The 24353-nt window shown below is 38.3% G+C and overlaps 1 protein-coding gene across 5 annotated transcripts in view; it reads left to right on the top strand.

Annotated features, from left to right (window-relative positions):
* The first annotated feature begins 3236 nt into the window (after positions 1–3236).
* SS18 (SS18 subunit of BAF chromatin remodeling complex) overlaps positions 3237–24353 on the top strand; it is a 96238-nt gene continuing 75121 nt past the window's right edge. For 4 of the 5 annotated variants that reach the window (XR_001177920.2, XM_045065470.1, XM_004742861.3 and 1 more), the window contains exons 1-3: positions 3826–3962; positions 6384–6460; positions 21278–21362. Coding sequence is in view for 4 of the 5 variants with exons in the window: in XM_045065470.1 (XP_044921405.1) it covers positions 3894–3962; positions 6384–6460; positions 21278–21362 (231 nt within the window). In the remaining variant the exon portion in view is untranslated. Of the gene's footprint in view, positions 3455–3825; positions 3963–6383; positions 6461–21277; positions 21363–24353 lie in introns of those variants that run through there. The other variant, XM_045065469.1, reaches the window with a different exon arrangement.

Genomic DNA, 24353 nt, shown 5'->3' with positions numbered 1-24353 from the left:
CATCTAAAATGGACCCCTTCTGGGCTATAATTTAAGTGTTAGCCTGCTGGGTTCCTTCTGGAAGCTCTAGGGGAGAATCTGCTTACTTTATCCATCTTCCACAGGCTGCCCACATTCCTTGGCTCATGACCCCCTTTTATCTTCAAAGATAAAACTTGACGGCCAGTCAAGTTTTTCTCAAGACACCATCTTACTGATTTTTTAACTCTGTAATTTCACTGTTCCCTAGGTAAGGATATTTATAAATTACAGTGGGCTGACTCAGATAAGCCAGGATAATTTCTTTAAGTTCAGCTAGTTAATCACTTGAATTTTGACACTTAATTCCATTTAGTTATTTAACCTATCATATTTACAGGTTCTGAGGATTGGGAGGTGGTCATCTCTGTGAGGATGAAATTATTCTGCCTATCACACCCATTCATAAGAAAGTTAACAATTCATAGGGAAAGTAGTATAGTTGACCCTTGAACAATGCAAGGATTAGGAATGCTGACCCCACATGCAGTTGAAAGTCAATGTGTAACTTTTAACTTCCCAGAAATTTAACTAATAGCCTACTTTTGACCAGAAGTGTCTTACTAATAGCATAAAAAGCTGATTAAAACATGTTATATGTATTATATAGTGTATTCTATAGGCTAGAGAAGAAAATGTTAAGAAAATCCTTAAGAAAAAAAATACATTTTCTTCTTTTTTTTAAGTTAACATATGATGTTGGAGAAAATACAATACATATATAATAACATATAATGTTTGGAGAAAATACATTTAGAGTACTGTATTATGTCCAAAAAGTCTGCATATATGTGGACTTATGCAGTTCAAAGCCACATTGTTCAAGGGATATTATAATCCTCTCTAAAACTGTGAAGTCGTTCAAGAGCAGTTATTCTTTTACTACAACATAGTAACCACATCATATAGAAGTCAGAGAACATCCTAGGTAGGGAAAAATCCCATTTGATTTCTGTTTTAGGCTGAAAAAACTTTTTTAAAAAAGATTTATTTATTTGACAGAGAGAGAGAGAGAATACAAGCAGGGGGAGCAGCAGAGGGAGAGGGAGAAGCAGGCTTCCTGCTCAGCCTCCCATGAAGGGCTCTGAGCCCAATTATGAGCAGACAGGCTTGGTCTATGCCTCCCCATGTATTCAAAGAGTTTATGGCAGCACAGAGACTTTAAATATCAGCAAATTTGATAAAATGGGTATTCAATTAATTACAAAACAGTATGTATTAGAGAAATGCTTATATGAACGTAATCTCAATTATCTGTACATATATGATATAATTTTGTGAATTAAGATAATTTTTAATGCCGTAATTTTGCCTTGTTATTATATGACCTCAATTCCTTCTTTACATGTCTCCATTTTTATTCCGTTTTCTCCTTAACTAAATACTGGGTACTCTTCATTCTTTTTCTCCCAAATCTGCTACCACTCAGTCTATACTTTGGGATTCCTCTCCCCCCAAAACTAATGGTCAAACAAGACAGAAAGGAAACTTGAGAGTAACATAGGGTTCCTTTAAAGTTTCTTTTCTTACAGAGATCATTTGATTTCTGGCTTGATCTTTAATGCCCTCCTATTGATGTCATGTGATGGACACAGAAAATAAAGGTATTTTTATGGCACACATGCCATCACAGAAAAGGCTGAGGTTATTCATGCCTAGTGCCCTAGGCCCCAATCTTCTACTCTGAAGGAAAGAACACCTTGGGCTGACCTGTTACTTATCTTCAGTTAATTTCTTTTCCTATTGTTGGGAAGCTATAATTTAAACAAAGAAGGTACTTATCTTTTGGTACCTACTTGGAATAGAAGTCTGCTTTGCACTTTTTTTTTTTTTTTAAATTGGAATATAGAAACTCAGACAACTATTCCCACTGGTTCATGTTGTTAAGATTTCAGTGCTATCTTCCAAGCAGACACAATTGGGTAGGATCATGCTTCATTTTTCCAACTGAAATATTCCTCTTAACAGTTAAGGTACCATTTTTAAAAAAAGATTTTTGTTTTAAGTTACCTCTGCTCCCAATGTGGGCTGGAACTCACAACCCCTGAGATTGAGTCACATGATCTACCCATTGAGACAGCCAGGTGCCCCAAGGTGCTTTTGTGTAAACATCAAGACATGATGGTGACAGTCAGGTGTTGGACATAGTGTGTTAATGGTGAACAAGACTTGGTAGGCCCCCCCCCATCCCCCAAGGCTTAGGGTAGTGAAACACAAGAATTCTAAGAAAAACTATTATTAGTAGGAGTATGAATTCTCTTTCTTTATTCTTAGGATAGCTTAAGTCTTTCTATCCTTTAGATGTCAGTTAACAGAGAAGGCTTCCCACTCTTACTCATGTGATTGCCCATCATTTTCTCATTCCTTATTGGCATCTAATCGTTTTAGACGTTTACGTATTTACATATTTGTTTGTTTCTAATCTGTCAGCCCTATCAGATTATAAACTCCATGAGAGCTGGTTCCATGCTCACCTTATTCACAGTTGTATCCTAGGTGTCTTGCATAAAGACAAGCAGACTAGCACACAAAATGCAGCCACATTTGCTTAATAAATGAAACTTATGACCTCTTGCAAAGAGCATGTATTTGAAACAAAAATTTTTCAATGTGCATTTTTATCTTATTTTTTCCAGTTTTATATATAAACGAAGTGACTGACTTTTGAGTCTCATTACTGTTGGGTCATATTTTACATAAACGTTTCCTTTGTGTTACATGGATGTCCGAATTTAGAGAATAATAATTATTACAACCCTGACAACCTCCCCCACCCCCACACACATTACCCACATTTGCCGGTGTTTCTGGCATAATTCGAGAGCTTTGGATTTTTTCTTTTTTTTTTTTTTTAATTTCCTCACACTGATTTGAAGCCTGGCAGCTCTGACCTAATTTGCAAGGCATTAAATGTATAATTGTTTAAGTGTGAAAGTGCACGATCTCAAAACTTAACCCGAAAGATCCACGTCGGACGAAATCGACGCGCATTTCTGCCAAGGGTTTGTCCCAAGCGTAGAACGACTCTCCAAAGTCTCTCTAGCCAAGTTGGCGGACTGCCCTGAGTACTGGACACAGCCTTCCTTTCTCGATTTGGGGGTCAGGCTTACTTCCCAACTGTTAAAGCACGCCTGTGTGTGCGTGCGAGACTTGTGAACCATGAGGTGCGCCTTTGGGGCGTAGCCGAGCAGTTTAAACCAGCGAATCCGCGTTCATCTACACCTTCCACCTCCGCTTATCTCGGCAGATGCTCCACGGGTTTGCACGAACTCGCGGGTCCTGACCCTCCTTCCCTCTCCGCGGTGCCGGGACAACCCAGGGCGGCCACTTCTTCCCGGGGGCGGGGGGTGAGGATGAAGTTGGAAAAACTGAACCAGGGCTACAGCCGAGCGCCAAAACGCACTTGGAGGGAGTCTTCAGCGCGCAGGAGAAGGAGGCAAGTTGCACCCGCGCGCAAGGGGCGGGCCGGCTCGGGCCGCTCGCATTTCCTGTGACAGGGTCTGCCCCAGCCTCTCCTTCTCCCTCGGCGGCGGGACCATTTCCTGAATCGCTGAAGCGGAGGGAGGACTGGGGCGCGGCTCTACCACTAGCTCAAACGGGAGGGGGGCCGAGGCAGGAAAGGAGGAAGGACGAGAGGTGTGCCAAGAACAGGGCAATGCTGCCAGGGCTGTGGTTCCCGGTAACGCGCCCAAAGAAGACTTCTGTGGGCCAGAGGAACTCCTGGAGGCCAGGCCGGCCGGCTCGTCGTCGGGCGCCGGAGCATCCCCCCTCCCCGCATTCCCGAGGTGGTTCGGCCCGAGAGGCCGGCGTCTCTCCCCCAGTTTGCCGTTCACCCGGAGCGCTCGGGACTTGCCCGTAGTGGTGACGGCGGCAACATGTCTGTGGCGTTCGCAGCCCCGAGGCAGCGAGGCAAGGGGGAGATCACTCCCGCTGCGATTCAGAAGGTGAAGCCTCGCGGGGTCGGGGATGCCAGGCGCATCCTGCCCTTGGGAGCGCACGGGGGGCCAGCCCGGGAGTCGGCTGGGCCGGGGGCGGAGGCGGGCCTGCAGGGAGGCGGTCGTGTGTGGGAACCCGAGCCGCGGGCTCAGCCTGAGTGGGTGGTGGAAGGCGGCGAACCGGTTCTCCCACGGAGTCCTGCGCGCGTTTGGGCTCTTTCCTACAGGCACAAAAGCCCAAATAACCGCCGCCGGATTTCTCTAGGGATGGGGCGGCGCTCGGGCGGCGGGGCGCGTGCGCCCGGCCGTAGCGGCCGCGCGGGGAAGGGCTGTTTGTCGGAGCCGGCGCCCCCCGCGGCCCCGCGCGTCTCTCCGGAGTTACTTTGGCGTCGCCCCGCCCAGCGCGCCGCGGCTGCTTCGTGCACACCCGACCTCGGGTCGCGGGAGGCCGAGGGGAAGTCGAAGCGCGGGTCGCCACCCTCCGCCGCGCTGCGCACTTCGGCCGACTTGGGGAGCTCCCGGGAGAACTTGGGGGGACGTTGCAAGAGCCCGAAGGGCGGGCGGAGGAGGGCCGTGTGGACTTAGGGGCTACCCTCGGAGTTCCTTCTCCCTTCCGGATTCACCCCCTCTCCGTGTACATCCGCTGCGAGTACTCATCCAGCGCCTGCTCTGGGTGCTGAGGCTCAGTGGTGAGCCATGGTCCCTGCCTTCATGGAACTTGGAGTCTCGGGGCGGAGACAATCTGATAATCGTGACCTATTACAGAAGTCGTGATAAATACACGGGGAGGTGCGTCCCTTTTAGAGGGTAGTGTTGCCTCTGTCGCTGCTGTGTTACTGCCAGTTGGGGACACAGAGCCTCTTTATTGTCCGCTATCCCTTGTTGCCTGTGAGCAAGGCAGTCGTCTGAATTTTAGTCAGCCAGACTTTGAAAAGTTACTTGCTAAATTGAGCAGTTTACCTTAAGTATTTCGGTCATGTTGTATACACTGGGATGAGGATGAAAACTGAAGAAAAGCCAACTTTTCCGTACCACTCAGGACACTATTGTATGTCCAGCGGATTATGTTAATGGGTTTCTGTTTACTGTCAGGTTCTTTCTAGTGTGGCATTTGACATTTGCCCAACTGTTGCTTTATTTTTTGCATAAACCCGCTTGTCAGTGCCTCGAAATGCACTGCGTTCACGTAGTACATTGAGCTGAGTCTGCAGCCTGGCAAACAGCTCCAAGTACATACACGGAAGACGCGTTTCTGGAGGGATTCACTTTTTATTTTTATTTTTGGACTGTAGAAGAGTTCTGTGGTTGGTTGGTTGGTTTCCAAAAAGTTTTTCCTACGGAGATACGTTGTGAAATCATTAGATTGGACTAATGGATTTTTAAAGACTTTTTTTTTTTTTTTTGCATCTTATGATTCTATTTAGGAAATAACTGTACTTTTTGGAAAAGGATGTCAGTATATATATTTTTTCCTAGCAAGTGAAGACTGTGATTCATTAGGTAGGAAGAAAGTCACAATTTAGGTTAAATGGATTTTGTTTTTAAAAGAGCAACATTAACTAAATTATTATTGTATTATACTTAATAGACTGATTAGACTGATTATTGTATTATACTTTATTAACTCTTGGAAGGGTGAGGCACATTCAGGAGGAACATCTACTTCTGTCCTTTAACCTTAAGATAAATCTGAGCCCCTGAAATCCCAAGTGATTTGCGCAGGATTGGGAAGCTGGCACTCAAACTAACTGACCTTTTCATTGCTACATCAGTACTCTTTACTCAATACTGCCTTGCTTAAATGAGTTATTTAACCCTTAAACCAGTATTGCTCTGAATTGTTTAAGACGATAGAGTGATAAACTGATAAGCTTTTTGTTTTTAAACTTTGGAACAATTTAATTATAAGGTAAGTTCATAAAGTCTGCAACAAATAATACATGATTAGAAATTATTATGTTTGATTATACTGTATTTGAAGAATCACAGAACCATGCTGTGTAACACTTGGAAACTAGCCATCCATCTCCTCAAGCTTCATGGGCCTACATTTTCATGTGTTCATTGTGGGTAAAGACAAAATTTTTCTTTACTACCGCAAAGCATAAGAATGATGCAGTCAGCTCGGACCCTTACCTCTTAGTTTTAACAGACTAAAGCTTCTATTACAGATAGTAGAAGTAATAAAATGTTTGAATACAAAAGAAACCCCTCCTGGGCTGCAGGAATAATAATATTCAGAGGGAGAATAACTGCAATAGAGTTACTTGAAAATTGTTGATACCATTCCAGAGGTGTAGATCTAAGACTTAAAAGACCAGAATAGATTCAATATCTATATGAATAAACATTTCTAGAAATCTGAAGGATTTTTAAAAATTTTATGTGATGCACTAGATTTATAATAAACTTTTTCTAATTTTATTTCAGATGTTGGATGAAAATAACCATCTTATTCAGTGTATAATGGACTATCAGAATAAAGGAAAGACCTCAGAGTGTTCTCAGTAAGAATGATATGAAAAAATTTTTTGTATTCATTTTTCTGTGTTAATTTTTTCTTTTCTTTTTAAAAACAGCTTTAATGAGATATAATTCACATACTGTGCAATTCACCCTTTTTAAAGTGTACAATTCAAAGCTTTTGGTATATTCATAGAGTTGTGTTATCATCACTTCAGTCCATTTTAGAACATTTTCATCATCTCTAAAAGAATCCTGTACCCATTAGCAATAACTTTCCATTCCCACCTCCTAATTCCTCACTCCCTAACAACCTCTAATTTGCTTTCTGTCTGTGTAGATTGGCCTGTTGTGGACAATTCATGTAAATGACTTCATATAATCTGTGGTCTTTTTTGACTGAGTTCTTTTCCTTAGCATAATATTTTCCGAGGTTCATCAATATGAAGCATATATCAGTACTTCCTCTCTATTGCCAAATAATTTTTCAGTGTTTTATTTATACCATGTTCTATTTATCCATCAGTAATGGACATTTGGGTTTTCATTTCTTGACTGTTATGAATACTTCTGCGAAGAGTAGTGTATAATTTTTTGTGTGACTTTTCCTGATTTTTGTAAAAAAATGTTTTATGGGCTGCAGTGGATGTCTTTTTTTTCTTTCTTTGATACTTATCCTGCATTGTAAAATAATGACTTCAAATTTCTGTGTAGTCTGATTTGTGGAAGAGTTAGATCGTTACATATGTAGGATATTTAATTACATCCATATATGTGGTTGAGAAAGCAAAGCTTGTATCTAACAGAGTGTTGGTTATCATTCATAAGAACCAAATTTGTGATTTTAAAGTGATATGTCTGAAGTAAATGCTATCCTTAATAGAATTAGGTGTAGTAGAACAAGTTCAATATTTTATCAGAAGTCTCTAGGATAGGGCACCTGATGGCTCAGTTGGTTAAGGGATTGCCTTTGGCTTGGGTCATGATCCCAGGGTCCTGGGATCGGGCCTCGAATTGGTCTCTCTGCTCAGCAGGGAGTCTGCTTCTCCCTTTCCCCCTCCCCTTGCTTGTGCTCTCTGTCTTTCTCCCTCTCTTGCTCTCTGGGTGTCAAATTAAAAAAAAAAAAAAAAGTCTGTAGCACTGTCCAGTAGAAATATATTGCAAGCCACATACATAATTTTACATTTGTTGATAAACACATTAAACAGGAACAGGAGAAATTAATATTAATAATATATTTTATTTAAGCCATTATTTCCAAAATAATATCACTTTAATACATAACTAGTATAAATATATTGAGATAGTTTATATTCTTTTGTTTCATACTTAGTTTTTGAAATCCCTTGTGAGTCTTACACAATAACACATCATTTGAGTTAGCCATATTTCATTCTACTTAGTGGCTACTTTTTTGGATAGTGCAACTCTAAAATATTTTATTGTGACCATTGTTTTGAGACACATTTGTCTCTTCTAGTGATCTCACTAGTCTGTCCTCAAGTAGATTTTTTTTTTTTTTTTTTTTTTTTTTTTTTTTTTTTTTTTTTTTTTTAAAGATTTTATTTATTTATTTGACAGAGAGAAATCACAAGTAGATGGAGAGGCAGGCAGAGAGAGAGAGAGAGGGAAGCAGGCTCCCCGCTGAGCAGAGAGCCCGATGTGGGACTCGATCTCAGGACCCTGAGATCATGACCTGAGCCGAAGGCAGCGGCTTAACGCACTGAGCCACCCAGGCGCCCTCAAGTAGATTTTTTAAGCAACCCTGGGTCTTGCCTCTGCATGCGCTTTCCTGTTGTACTGGACTTTTGCTATCACTTGATTTACCCTGTATCTAATTTTGAGACTCTATTGGTTGCTTTGTCTTTTCCCTCTTCGTTTAACAGCATTTTTGAAATGAAAAAGTCGTGTTAGGGTCATTGTAAAAAGAAAAAGTATAAAATTTGGTAGATAGAAAAGTAAGTCACATTTCACTTTCCACTCTTAACGCTTTTCTCCTTTCCTCAGGGGTAACTACTTTTAATAGTTTAGTACCTGTCCTTCTGAACATTTCTCTGTGTGTTTACACACATGGCATTTATATCTACATAAGCACATTTAGATAAATATTTTGTTTTTTAATAGGTTAGAATTTTATAAATGGAATGGCTGGGTCAAAGACCATGCTAAATTGCCAAATTACCCTGCAAGAAGATTGTATCTCTCAGCCAGATTTTAGAGCCTTGGTTTCTAACATCCTCTGCCAACATTGAATATTAGTCTTCTTTTGAATTTTTTCCACATCTGGTTGGTGAAAAGTGAGTGGTATCTTTTTCTAGAACTTTTTATTTTGAAATAATTTCATTCTTAGAAAAATGTTTTAAAGACAGTATAAGAAATTCCTGAAATTCCTATATGCACTTTAGTTTCATTTTTCTCCATATCATTCATTTCTTTTCCATATTGTTTCTCTGAAGCATTTGAGAATAAGTTGCAGACACGATTCTCTCTTACCTTTAATTACCTTAGGGTGTAATTTATAAAAATAGGCACAAATTCTTAAATAATCAGAGTATAATTGTTAAAATTAAGAATGCAATGCTATAATCTTAAGACCTGTTTAAAATTTTGCTAATTGTCCCATTAATGTATTTCTTCTGGTTTAGGATCCAGTGCAGGATCAGATGTTACATTTAATTGTCACATGCCTTGAGTACACCTTTGATCTGAAATCATTCTTCAGTCTGTTACCTCAATTGTTGAAGAATACATAGCAGTTATTTTGTGGGATATCCCTCATTTTGGGTTTGACTGTTGTTTCCCTTGATTAGATTCATGTTCCGTCCTTTCCGTAGGAGCATCACAAATGTCATGGTGTGTCCTTCTCAATGCATTCTCAAGTAGCTGTATGATAGTGATTTGTCCCAGTATTTGTGAGAATCTTAATCACTTAGTTAAGATGAGGGCTGCCAATTTCTCCGCTGTGAAGTTACTATTTTTCTCCTTTTAATTCATATGTATCTTATCCTTGAGACACACATAAGTTGTTCCTTCTTGTTTTTTTTTGTTTGTTTGTTTTTTGTTTTAGCATTTATTTTAGTATCCATCATCCAGTGTTTCTTGATTGAAACAATTATTACTGTGGTGGTTGCCAAATGGTGACTAAATCAATCATTCCTTTTATATTTATTTGAAATCCTACTATAAGGAAACCATTTCTCATTCCCTGCCCCCATTCACTCATTCATTTATTTATATGTGAATGGATTTATGTTACTTACTATGTTCATTAGGTTATAATGTTACTTTCTTACTATGTTTATTAGGTTATAATGCTACTTTACTTCCCTCCCTCCTTTTTTTCCCTCCTCCTTCCTTCCTTCCTTTTTTTCTTTCTTTCTTTAAGATTTTATTTATTTTTTTGACAGAGAGACAGCGAGAGAGGAAACATAAGCAGGGGGGGTGGGAGAGGGAGAAGCCGGCTTTCTACTGAGCAGGGAGCCCCTTGCAGGGCTCTTTCCAAGGATCCATCCCAGGACTCATGAGTCAAAGGCAGACCCTTAACAACTGAGATACCCAGGCATTCATCTGTTTTCTTTCTGAAGTTGTCCTCAGTGTTGACCACTCGAGCCCCTCAAGCTAGCTTTTTGATATGTATCCATGATTTTTTTGAGCATTTTCTTATTTTCTTGCACCACAAGAAGATCTCATCTTGTTCTTTTTCCTGCCCCAGTTTGGAATTACCCATTTCTTCAAGCCCGGGTTCTTTTTTTAGAGAATGGTATTTAGAAACTTAGGTCTGAGTACCAGGATATTTTCTTTTCTAGTCATTTGTACATTTTGTATTTTGTATGATCATTTCCATTACTTTTATGTATATTGTTTCTTCAAGGAGTCATGTCTGTTTATATTTCAAAATATTCTTTAAAAAATTAATTAGCTGATCTATTTCCTTAGTTTAACTATGGATAATGATCAGTGGTAGGGAGATCACTGCCTCAGATCAGCCATGGGATAATAAAAGTTGACAGTCTCTGATTAGAATACTTACTTTCACCTATGGTTTTTTAAACTGCCAGATAGAGCCAAGGATTTTGACATAGTACAGGTTCAGTTTCTTAGAGGACCCAGCAGTACATAGCATGGATAAGACATATTTAGATATAGAATCAGCCTTTCCAACTTGAGTCAACAAAAGAATATACTATTTTATTCTCTATATTCTTAGTTTTTGTGTGTGTATATATAATCATTTCCCCCTTCTCTGCATATTAGAATAGACCTCATTTTCTCACATATTTGGTGCAGATGGGGTTTAAATTGATTTAGATGGAGTTTTACATTTTGCTCTTTCTGATGGATTCTTAAATTTCTTTTATTCTTAAAGCTCTTTATTCTTTCTTTTTTAAGTTTTTGGTGTTGGTTTATGAGTAAAGAAAAAATTCTTCCTCTCAACCTTAAATGTTCTTGTTTCCTGCATTAGGAGAAGGAACAGGAAAATGAAGAAGAGCATCAATTAAATGATAGCCATCTGGGCTATTCGATTTTAATTAAACAATTCATTAAGATGTGATAACTTTGCCTAAAACAGTATATTTTTAATATAAAATAACTTTTTATGAAAGTAGTATATGAATTGTAGAAAATTTAAAAACACAGATAACGTAAAAATGAGATGACAGCCACTATATTCTCATCACATAAAGATTTTTCACTGGTAAGATCTCTGTGTATATTGCTGTACCTATCTTTATCTACATCTATGTATACACGTTCCTGTTATGCTCAATAAAAATTAACAGATCACTTGTAGAACTCATATGCACAGATTCTCTTCCCTTTAGATTGTGATAACGTGTGAGAATGTATTGTTGTTCTGTTGTAGTGTTTGATTTGAGTATTTTGTTAATCAACTTAAATATTTACTTAAATCAGCCCTTGTTTTCTGTATTTCATCATGAATGTAACTACTTCAGAGTGTACTGTAAGTGGTTTTCATGCAAAAAAATTTCTACTAATCATTATATAAAAGAATGTAGTTTAAAATCTCTGATTATGAATATAACTTTTATTCTGTAAATCGTATTTCTGTTGTCTTATACATATAATCTTCATAGTTTCTTGGTAAAGGTTTATTGTTAAAAATGAGAGTGACTTTTGGTTCATTTTTTAAAAATTTAATTATTATTTTTATTAACATACAATGTATTATTTGCCCCAGGGGTACAGATCTCTGAATTGTCAGGCTTACACACTTCATAGCACTCACAATATTACATACCCTTTCCAATGTCCATAACCGAACCACCCTTTCCACACCCCCCTCCCCCCAGCTACCCTCAGTTTGTTCTCTGAGATTAAGAGTCTCTTATAGTTTGTCTTCCTCCCGATCCCATGTTGTTTCATTTTTTTCTTCCCTACCCTGCAATGCCCCCCACTTTGCCTCATAAATTCCTCATATCAGGGAGATCATATGATAATTGTCTTTCTCTGATTGACTTATTTCTCTCAGCATAATACCCACTAGTTCCATCCACATCATTGCAAATGGCAAGATTTCATTTCTTTTGATGGCTGCATGGTATTCCATTGTATATATATATATATATATATATATATATATATATATATATACCACATCTTCTTTATCCATTCATCTGTTGATGGACATCTAGGTTCTTTCCAGAGTTTCGCTATTATGGACATTGCTGCTATAAACATTCAGGTGCACATGCCCTTTTGGATCACTGCAATTGTATCTTCAGGTTAAATACCCAGTAGTGTGATTGCTGGGTTGTAGGGTAGTTCTATTTTCAACTTTTGAGGAACCTCCATTCTGTTTTCCAGAGTGGCTGCACCAGCTTGCATTCCCACCAACAGTGTAGGAGGGTTCCCCTTTTTCCGCATCCTCACCAGCATCTGTCATTTCCCAACTTGTTAATTTTAGCCATTCTGACTGGTAAGAGGTGGTATCTCATTGTGGTTTTGATTAGTATTTCCCTGATGCCGAGTGATTGGAGCATTTTTTCATGTGTCTGTTGGCCATCTGGATGTTGTCTTTGCAGAAATGTCTGTTCATGTCCTCTGCCCATTTCTTGATTGGATTATTTGTTCTTTGGATGGTGAGTTTGATAAGCTCTTTATAGATTTTGGATACTAGCCCTTTTTCTGATATGTCATTTACAGATATCTTCTCCTGTTCTGTCAGTTGTCTTTTGGTTTTGTTGACTGTTTCCTTTGCTGTGCAGAAGCTTTTGATCTTGATGAAGTCCCAATAGTTCATTTTTGCCTTGCTTCCCTTTCCTTTGGTGATGTTTCTAGGAAGAAGTTGCTGTGGCTGAGGTCGAAGAGGTTCCTGCCTGTATTCTCCTCAAGGATTTTGATGGATTCCTGTCTCACATTGAGGTCTTTCATCCATTGTGAGTCTATTTTTGTGTGTGGTGTAAGGAAATGGTCCAGTTTCATTCTTCTGCATGTGGCTGTCCAATTTTCCCTACAACATTTATTGAAGAGGCTGTCTTTTTTCCATTGGATATTCTCTCCTGCTTTGTCGAAGATTAGTTGACCATAGAGTTGAGGGTCTATTTCTGGGCTCTATTCTGTTCCATTGATCTATGTGTCTGTTTTTGTGTCAGTACCGTACTGTCTTGATGATGGCAGCTTTGTAATAGAGCTTGAAATCTGGAATTGTGATTTCACCAACTTTGGCTTTCTTTTTCAACATTCCTCTGGCTGTTCGGTGTCTTTTCTCATTCCATATACATTTTAGGATTATTTGTTCCATTTCCTTGAAAAAAAATGATGATAGTTTGATAGGGATTGCATCAAATGTGTAGATTGCTTTAGGTAGCATAGACATTTTCATAATATTTGTTCTTCCAATCCATGAGCATGGAACATTTTTCCATTTCTTTGTGTCTTCCTCAATTTCTTTCATGAGTACTTTATAGTTTCCTGAGTACAGATTCTTTGACTCTTTGGTTAGGTTAATTCCTGGTTATCTTATGGTTTTGAGTGCAGTTGTAAATGGGATCGACTCCTTAATTTCTCTTTGTTCTGTCTTGTTGGTGTATAGAAATGCAGCTGATTTCTGTGCGTTGATTTAATATTCTGTATGAGTTCTAGCAGTTTTGGACTGGAGTCTTTTGGGTTTTCCACATAAAGTAATTTCTCTTTGTTCTGTCTTGTTGGTGTATAGAAATGCAGCTGATTTCTGTGCGTTGATTTAATATTCTGTATGAGTTCTAGCAGTTTTGGACTGGAGTCTTTTGGGTTTTCCACATAAAGTAATTTCTCTTTGTTCTGTCTTGTTGGTGTATAGAAATGCAGCTGATTTCTGTGCGTTGATTTAATATTCTGTATGAGTTCTAGCAGTTTTGGACTGGAGTCTTTTGGGTTTTCCACATAAAGTATCATATCATCGGCAAAGAGTGAGAGTTTGACTACTTCTTTGCCGATTCAGAATGCCTTTAATTTCTTTTTGTTAGTCTGATTGCTGAGGCTAGGACTTCTAGTACTATGTTGAATAGCAGTGTTGATAGTGGGCATCCCTGCTGTGTTCCTGATCTTAGCGGAAAAGCTCTCAGTTTTTCCCCATTGAGAATGATACTCGCTGTGGGTTTTTCATAGATGGCTTTGATGATATTGAGGAATATACTCTCTATCCCTACACTTTGATGAGTTTTGATCAAGAAAGATGCTATACTTTGTCAAATGCTTTTTCAGCATCTATTGAGAGTATCATATGGTTCTTGTTCTTTCTTTATCAATGTATTGTATCCCATTGATTTGCGGATGTTGAACCAACCTTGCAGCCCAGGAGTAAATCCCACTTGGTCATGGTGAATAATCCTTTTAATGTACTGTTGGATCCTATTGACTAGTATTTTGGTGAGAATTTTTGCATCTGTGTTCATCAAGGATATTGGTCTGTAATTCTCTTTTTTGATAGGGTCTTTGTCTGGTTTTAGGATCAAGGTAATGCTGGCCTCATAAATGAGTTTTGAAATTTTCCTTCTGTTTCTGTTTTTTTGGAACAGTTTCAGAAGAATAGGTATTAATTATTCTTTAAATGTTTGTTAGAATTCCCCTGGGAAGCTGTCTGGCCCTGGTCTCTTGTTTGTTGGGAGATTTTTGATGACTGCTTCAATCTCCTTACTGGTTATGGGCCTGTTCAGGTTTTCTATTTATTCCTGGTTCCGTTTTGGTAGTTTATATGTCTCTAGGAATGCATCCATTTATTCCAGATTGTCAAATTTGCTGGCATATAGTTGCTCATAATATGTTCTTGTAATTGTTTGTATTTCTTTGGTGTTGGTTGTGATCTCTTCTCTGTCATTCATGATGTTATTTATTTGGGTCCTTTTCAGCCTTTGCTGTGGCCCAAAGATTGTGAATAGTTGTGTTTTCATTTTCATTTGTTTCCAAGAATTTTTTCAATTCTTCTTTAATTTCCTGGTTGACCCATTCATTGTTTAGTAGGATGCTCTTTAGCCTCCACATATTTGGGTTCTTTCCAACTTTCCTCTTGTGATTGAGTTCTAGTTTCAGAGCATTGTGGTCTGAAAATATTCAGGGAATGATCCCAATCTTTTGATACCAGTTGAGACCCGATTTGTGACCTAGGGTGTGATCTATTCTGGAGAATATTCCATATGTACTAGAGAAGAATGTGTATTCTGTTGCTTTGGAATGGAATGTTCTGAATATATCTGTGATGTCCATCTGGTCCAGTGTGTCATTGAAGCCCTTTATTTCTTTGTTGATCTTTTGCTTGGATGGATCTGTCTATTTCAGTATGGGGGGTGTTAAAGTCCCCAACAATTATTTTATTATTGTCAATGTGTTTCTTTAATTTTGTTGTTATTTGGTTTATATAGTTGGCTACTCCCATGTTAGGGGCATCGATATTTAAAATTGTTAGATCTTCTTTTTGGACAGACCCTTTGAATATGATATAGTGTCCTTCTCTTATTATAGTCTTTGGCTTAAAATCTAATTTATCTGGTATAAGTATTGCCACCGGCTTTCTTTTGATGTCCATTAGTGGGGTAAATTGTTTTCCACCCCCTCACTTTAAATCTGGAGGTGTCTTTGGGTCTAAAATGAATTTCTTGCAGACAACATATTGATCGTTTTTTTTTTTTAAAGATTTTATTTATTTATTTGACAGACAGAGATCATAAGTAGGCAGAGAGGCAGACAGAGAGAGAGAGAGAGAGAGGAGGAAGCAGGCTCCTTGCTGAGCAGAGAGCCTGATGCGGGACTCAATCCCAGGACCCTGAGATCATGACCTGAGCCGAAGGCAGCGGCTTAACCCACTGAGCCACCCAGGTGCCCTGGGTTTTGTTTTTTTAATCCATTGTGATATCCTGTGTCTTTTGATTGGGGAATTTAGCCCATTTACATTCAGGATAACTATTGAAAGATATGAATTTAGTGCCGTTGTATTGCCTGTAGGTGGCTGTTATTGTATATTGTCTCTCTTCCTTTCTGATCTACTACTTTGAGGTTCTCTCTTTGCTTAGAGGACACCTTTCATAATTTCTATTAGGGCTGTTTTGGTGCTTGCAGTTTCTTTTAATTTTTGGTTGTCCTTGGAAGCTTTTTCTCTTTCCTTCTATTTCCAGTGATAGCTTATCTGGATATAGTATTCTTGGCTGCATATTTTTCTCATTTAGTGCTCTGAATATGTCATGCCAGTTCTTTCTGGCCTGCCAAGTCTCTGTTGATAAGTCTGCTGCCAATCTAATATTTCTGCCATTGTATGTGACAGACTTCTTGTCCCAAGCTACTTTCAGGATTTTTTCTTTGTCACTAAGACTAGTAAATTTTACCATTAGATGATGGGGCGTGGACCTATTTTAATTGATTTTGAGGGGATTCTCTGTGCCTCTTGGATTTTGATTCTTGTTCCCTTTGCCATATTAGGGAAATTCTCTGTTATAATTTGCTACAGTATACTTCTGCCCCCCCCCTTTCTTCTTTTGGAATCCCAGTTATTCTAATACTGTTTCATCTTATGGTATCACTCACTTATCTCTCGAATTCTCCCCTTATCGTCCTGTAGTTGTTTGTCTCTTTTTCTCAGTTCAGTTTTTTAATTCCCCGTCATTTGGTCTTTTGTATCGCTAATTCTCTCTTTTTTGCCTGATTTATTCTAGCAGTGAGAGCCTCCATTCTTGATTGCACCTCATTAATTCCTTTTTTGATTTCATCTTGGTTAGATTTTAGTTCTTTTATTTTCTCCAGAAAGGGATTTTATTTCTTCAGAGAGGGTTTCTCTAATATCTTCCATGCCTTTTTTGAGCCCAGCTAGCACCTTGAGAATTGTCATTCTGAACTCTAGATCTGACATATTTCCAATGTCCGCATTGATAAGGTCCCTAGTCATTGGTACTGCCTCTTGTTCTTTTTTTTTTGTGGTGACTTTTTTTTTGTTGTTGTTAAAGATTTTATTTATTTATTTGTCAGAGAGAGAGCGAGAGCGAGCACAGGCAGACAGAGTGGAAGGCAGAGTCAGAGGGAGAAGCAGGCTCCCTGCGGAGCAAGGAGCCCCATGCGGGACTCAATCCCAGGACGCTGGGATCATGACCTGAGCCGAAGGCAGCTGCTTAACCAACTGAGCCACCCAGGCGTCCCTGTGGTGACTTTTTGTCTTATCATTTTTGGATCACTTCTTTTTTTATTCTGTCTCTTGAACTAATAATTTCTAGATGTATCTACTGAAAAACAACAACTATTTGCCTGTTTGTCCTCCAGAATCTGGCCTCTTCCTCATTTATACTCCAGCATGAATCTTGAAGGTCCTTACAGAGTCATTTCATGGGTCACTCTATGGAGCACACTCAGCTCTCAGTCCCTCTGCTCATCATTTTCCCATGGAAAGGAATCCACTCTGGAGCTCATGACACTGGACCTTCCTCCCCTGGGAGAAATGGCATAGTACCACGATGCAGGAATTGGCTGGGTTTGGAGACTCCAAACAGGGCTGTGTGCCAGAGATAGAAACCGGTCCATTTTTTAATTATATCAATAAATTTAAGAGTGGTTATTTGACCCTACTCCAGATAATTGATGTAGTGGTTCTTAGTGGAATCTTTGGGAAGTAGAAGTGGAACTGCCTCTCATTTAATAGGTTAATAATTATGGGTATTTTGGAATATCTGCAGTATTTATTAGGAAGTTACCATCATCAAAAGTAAAATGTTTGTATCTGTCCTTATCATATATACTCAGGTTTTTTTTTGTTAATATAGACCATTTTAGAAATAATAAACATGTACATTAAAAAAGTAAAAGTATATACAGAATAAAGTTTCTCAGGAAAATATTTCTGTAAGATTTGTAGAAGAATCTACTTTTTTTTTAAATCATTTCAGAAGAGTCAGCTGAAACCAGATTCTTCTGGAATGTTTGCTTATTGCTTTTTAGGTGATGAATACACAGACTTGAATATGAATATATACTACCTTTTCATTAATATTTATCTTTAAGTCTTGAATGGATCTTAGGAAAACTTATTTGATGAATGCTATAAAAATAATGCAGATTACAAAAAAGAAACCCTAATGAAGTTAGAGAAGATAATTTAAGTAGAAGATTTGGGGCTGTTGGGAAAATTGGAGTAATTGAATGGGTTTGTGGATGATTACATGGTATTACTGTAGTAATATTCTGCTGTGTTTGTATATGGGAATTTCCTTGTTTTTAGAAAATGAAGTGTTGGGAGTAGTGGGATATTATGTCTGTAACTGAGTCAAAAGATTTTGAAGAAAGTGTGTGTGTGCCTGTATGTGTGTACATACTGGTGTGTGTGTTTAGAGATGGAGTAAGACAAATGTGAAATGCCAAAGATTGGGGAGTGTGGGGAGAACGATATTTGGGAATTCTTCATACTATTCTGAAAACTCTAAGTTTAAAATTATTTCAAAAATTAAAAGTTAAAAAGATTTAGGTTGGGAAATGTCTTAAAGTACTCCATAAAAGGGGGCTGTATTTATAGATACTTAGAACTCTAAGGGACTTTGGAGATCTACTTTAACTCCATTTATTTTTACAAATGAGGCCTTAAGAGTGTGGCAGATTAGATTTAACAGTATTCTAATATGGACTTGGTAAGTACTAATCAGTAGGACTAAAATTTTTTCTTGAAGGGTCATGAGGAAGCCTAGTTTCTTAGTAAGTTTTGTTATTTTATTTTTGCAGGGTGGTCAGCAAACCTCATACTGAATATTTTTTTTTTTAAATTTTATTTATTTATTTGACAGAGAGAAATCACAAGTAGATGGAGAGGCAGGCAGAGAGAGAGAGAGAGAGGGAAGCAGGCTCCCTGCTGAGCAGAGAGCCCAATTCGGGACTCGATCCCAGGACCCTGAGATCATGACCTGAGCCGAAGGCAGCGGCTTAACCCACTGAGCCACCCAGGCGCCCCCCCCTCATACTGAATATTAAAGCCATATTAATACTCAGAGAAGAAAGGAAAAACTTAGAGGTGTAAACTTTGAAATGGGTTATATATATATTTTTAAAGTATTTATTTATTTATTTATTTGTCAGGGAGAAAGAGAGCATAAGCTGGAGGAGCTACAGGCTGAAGGAGAAAAGCAGGCACCCCGCTGAGCAGGGATCATCCGTGATCGGTTTGGGGGGCGTGAGGCCTCTATCCCAGGGATCCTCACCTGAGCCAAAAGCAGGCTTATTCCACTGAACCATCCAGGTGTCCCCTGGGTTATATGTTCTAATTAAAAATGCCTGGTTGGTTTTAAAAAATGGCAAGATTTTGGAACCCTGTATTTTAAATTCCATTCAAGGTCTTTACAGAGTAGTGAAATAGTTCCAGCTAGTGTTTCCTTTAGTGTTGTTTTGACAATGTAATTAAGCATTATGAAAAATGCAGTACAATGTAATAATTCCTGGTCCTCTTGTCTAAGAATCACTGTAAAACAAACATTGTATCATGTCTGATTGAGCCACATAGTGTAATATGTGAGGAAGAACATTAAGAGCCTAAACTTCTTAAACAACAGCAAAAAAACACAAAAGGAAACCAAGAAACTTAGGGAAGTGTTGGTTATGTCTGTTACCTTGATTGTGGTGATGGTGTCACAGGTGTTTGCATATGTCCAAACTTATCAAATTATACAAATTAAATGGGTGTGGATCTCTGTATATTGGTTATGCCTCTAAGAAATCTGTAAAAAACAAGAGAACATGAACTTGTTAGGAAAATTGAAGGCCAATGAGAAGTAAGTTTTTTTTCTCTAATAAGAAAAAAGTAGTAAGGCCAATTCTAATAGAAATAAAATAATGCAGCAAAAGATTTTCTAGGATTCCTCCTATGGTGTATAGAGAACAACTTCATTTGGGATCTGTGTTAGAAGACTGTTTAGCTGAATAAAGTTCTTTTATCTTACTTTCATTATTTTGATTTGTATTTAATGTTTCTAGGTAAACAAAAATCTGAAACAGCCTAACAATTTGGTGTAGGATTTTTAAGTTTGTATTTGGAAGGTTTACAAACACTAGTTAACTGGATCACTACCAATTTGCAGAGACTTAGTAAAACTAATTCATAAGATCACCATGAACATATTTAACCACTTCATTGCACTAGTGAGACTTTGCTTTGTTTTTTAAAGTTAATTCTTTTTTTTTTTTTTTTAAGATTTTATTTATTTGACAGAGAGAGAGATCACAAGTAGGCGGAGAGGCAGGCAGAGAGAGAGAGAGGAGGAAGCAGGCTCCCTGTTGAACAGAGAGCCCGATGTGGGGCTCGATCCCAGGAACCTGGAATCATGACCTGAGCTGAAGGCGGAGAGAGGTTTTAACCCACTGAGCCACCCAGGCGCCCCCTTTTTTTTGTGCCCCTCTTTTTTTAAGCTAATTCTTAATGATATAGTCCCCTATCATATTCTGTCTCATGTAGATGTATGTATGTGTATATAATATATTACAGTATAATATAAACTTGTGTGTGTGTGTATATAAGTGAAAACACCTATTCATTGTTTCCTTTACATGCTGAGCCCTAACACATGTTCGGTACATCTGCAGCAGGTATCAGTTGTTGCTTACTGCTGCTGGAGAAAGAAAAGTTGTGTGATTCCTGCCTCCTTCCTGACATTTTCAGCAGAGCCTGTTGCCTTAACTTGGGTTTGGGGTTTTTGGCAATATGAAAATGGCAGGGTGGAGGGATTAAGCATATCAATTTTGTTGATTTCCTCCTTCTAGCTCTGTTTTTAGAAAACACATGTGTGGGGCACCTGGGTGGCTCAGTGGCTTAAGCCTCTGCCTCCGGCTCAGGTCATGATCCCAGGGTTCTGGGATCAAGCCCTGCATCGGGCTCTCTGCTCAGCAGGGAGCCTGCGTCCCCCTCTTTCTCTGCCTGCTGCTCTGCCTACTTGTGATCTCTCTCTCTGTCAGATAAATAAATAAAATCTTTAAAAAAAAAAAAAAAGAAAGAAAACACATGTGCTATGTATAGAGCTAATACATATCTCAGTAATTCCATTTCCTGAGCTGTGCAAATATTGTGTATGTTACTAACCTTTCTAAATCTCAGTTGCCTCATCTGGTAAAATGGAGAAAATAACTACTTTTACCTCATAGCTTGGGTTTGAGGATTGACTGAAATATAGGAGTATATAAAACAACTGTAGCAATATCTAGCACATGGTAAGATCTGTGTGTTTGTTATTATCTTGGAGTGTATTTATTATTTGGAATTATTTTGCAGAGGAACTAGGAAAAAATTGATGGGCTATTGATGTTCAGGTAACAGAAATCTTTTATTAAACTTGAGAAATAATTAGAATGCTATTTGTATTTAAGCAATAGGAAGAAAATTATTTTTAATATTGGTATTTGTTTTGTTTTAATAGGTATCAGCAGATGTTGCATACGAACTTGGTCTACCTTGCTACAATAGCAGATTCTAATCAAAATATGCAGTCTCTTTTACCAGCAGTAAGTACCTTTAAAATAGTGTGAAGTAGACAAAATCTTACATAGAGTTATGTACAGGATAACACATTTTTGTTCAGTGATGTTGAAGTTTTGTTTAGTAAATTCTGCCTTCTGAGAACATCAGGGTATTCTTCTATATGATCTAAAAGCTTCATTGTTTTGTTTTCATATTTAATTTGAGTCGATTCACCTAGAATTGTTTCCCTTCCTGAAGAAGTTATATCCATTCATCCATTCACCCACATATTTACCCACCTGCCTACTTATTTATTTATTTTAATTTGTAATTGCACATATAATTTATGAATAAGCATGTAGTATTTCAAAGCAAATCCCAGGCATCATATACTTTCCCTGGTAAATACTTCAGTATGCATCTCTAGCAGAGAAGTAGCAGTATTCCACCCAACAAGAGTAACCAGAGTTTCTTAATTTTTTATTATACCCAGGCTATCTTCAGTTTTCACTGATTATCTTAAATCAAATGTCTTAAACCCAAATGTTAAAATGATTTTTTGGTGCAGAATCCAGACAAGGTCCACATGTTGCATTGGTTGATATGTGTTTTAAGTTTTTTTGAATCTATCAGTTAATCTTTTTTATTGTCCATTTATTTGTTGAAGAACTTGGGTATCTTATATCTGGATTTGGCTAAATGTATCCTCATGGTCCTTTAATGTATTCTTCCATTTTATCTCTTATTTCCTATAAACTGATAATTAGGTAGAGAAGCTTGATTAGAGTTAGATTCAGTTTTGTGTTAAGAATATTTAATTGAGGGGTGCCTGGGTGGCTCAGTGGTTTAAAGCTCTGCCTTCAGCTCAGGTCATGATCCCAGGGTCCTGGGATTGAGCCCCACATCGGGCTGTCCGCTCAGCGGGGAGCCTGCTTCTTCCTCTCTGCCTGCCTCCCTGCCTACTTGTGATCTCTGTCAGTCAAATAAATAAATAAATCTGAAAAAAAAAAAAGAATATTTAATTGAGGGGCGCCTAGGTGGCACAGTTGGTTGAGTGTCTGACTCTTGATCTCAGCTCAGATCATGATCTCAGAGTTATGAGTTTAACGGCTGTGTTGAGCTCCACTTAAAAAAGAAAAGAATATTTCATTGGTGGTGCTGTGTTGCCTATTATATGTATCACATCGGGGGGGAACATTTTGGTTGTTCCATTTTTAGTAATGTTAAGATTGATGAATGGTGGGGTGCCTGGGTGGCTCAGTGGGTTAAGCCTCTGCCTTTCGCTCAGGTTATGATCTCAGGGTCTTGGGATCGAGCCCCATCGGGCTTTCTGCTCAGCAGGGAGCCTGCTTCTCCCTTTCTCTCTGCCTGCCTACTTGTGATCTTCCTCTCTGTCAAATAAATAAATGGAGCCTGATGCGTGGCTCCATCCCAGGACACCGGGATCATGACCTGAGCCGAAGGCAGACGCTTAACTCACTGAGCTACCCAGGCGCCCCATAAATAAATAAAATCTTTAAAAAAAAAAAAAGGGCAGTTCTCTCTGGAAATTTAGATTTCTAAAAAAGATTGATGAATGGGACAGGTGTCTGGTTGGATCATTCAGTAGAGCATGCAGCTCTTGATTATGAGTTCAAGCCCTAAGTTGGGTGTGAAATCTACCTAAAGAAAAAAGAAGATTGATTGATGGGCCCAGTTGATACCATCCTGATGACTCTATTATAAATTTCCCCATCAACCTTTCATTTAATGATCTTAGCAGTCATTGATGCTTGTTGGCCAGATATGTTATTTCATATTTGGATCACAGAATGATGAATCTCTAATTTTACAGTTCCTCCTGTATTTATTAGTTGTACTTCTTTTAAAAAAGAAAAAATCCTTTCATCAAGTATTTGGTTATCCTGAGATAGAGAGTCCCTATATGAGAATGGTGATTAAAGGCTAGTTTCTAGCCTCTTAACAGTTTTCAGAATAACAAGTTGGCCCCTAGCAATCTGTGAAGGTGACCAGTGATTTTTTTTATTATTATGTCATCTAAACATACATGTTTTGTATTTTTAATGTGTCCATTGGAATATATATATATATTTTTTGATACTTCAGGTTATCTCTACTTTGATCAGTGAGAGCCTGTTCATTTGGCTGCTGTGTCCATCTGACATGATTCAAGTATTCTTGTATAGCTTCTTTTCTTTCAGGATTTGAGAGACCTGTCAGGCTGACTATATTTTCTGCCTCAGAACTATTCTGCCTCAGCTCTTCTTTTCAGGCAGCACTTTTTCAATGGGAATTGATATTTAGAGACCACATTTTGGATGTTTGGGGCATTCATTATTACTGGGTTTTCATTGTTTCTAGGTATTTTTGGTGAACAGAACTAGTAAACACATTTTTTAGAAAAAGAAATCAAGTGTTGAATTAGTGCTATTTCCCTTCAGGAAAGGTTTTTTTCCTTAGCTTTCATTTCATGTATAATCTCTTCTGTCTTATTCTAAAACTCTTGGTACCTTAATGACATTATTATGGTTGTTTATTTGCTTCATGCTACTACCTATATAAAAGTAATTTCATTATAACAATCAAGATTGCCAAACAATAAGATGTTTGTCCTTAAGATGTATCCCACTAGGAATATATAATCATACATTTCTTTTTGACTGTGAAATACTTCATGTGGTTATTGCTTTGAACTTGATTACCAGCTAGGTGGAATTTATTTTTGTGAATGATGTGAGGAATGGGTTCAGTTTCATTGTTTCCATATGGATAGTTTTCTGTTCCAGCATTATCTATTGGAAAAACAATAACTGGGCACCTGGGTTGCTCAGTGGGCTAAGCCGCTGCCTTCGGCTCAGGTCATGATCTCAGAGTCCTGGGATCGAGTCCCACATCAGGCTCCCTGCTCAGCAGAGAGCCTGCTTCCCTCTCTCTCTCTCTCTGCCTGCCTCTCCATCTACTTGTGATTTCTCTCTGTCAAATAAATAAATAAAATCTTTAAAAAAAAAAAAGAAAAACAATAACTTCTCTTGTCA

Source organism: Mustela putorius, unplaced genomic scaffold, assembly GCF_011764305.1.
Source record: "Mustela putorius furo isolate JIRA1106 unplaced genomic scaffold, ASM1176430v1.1 tig00003858_pilon_pilon_pilon, whole genome shotgun sequence".
Taxonomy (NCBI): Eukaryota; Metazoa; Chordata; class Mammalia; order Carnivora; family Mustelidae; genus Mustela; species Mustela putorius.
This window is presented reverse-complemented; position numbering and strand designations above follow the sequence as displayed.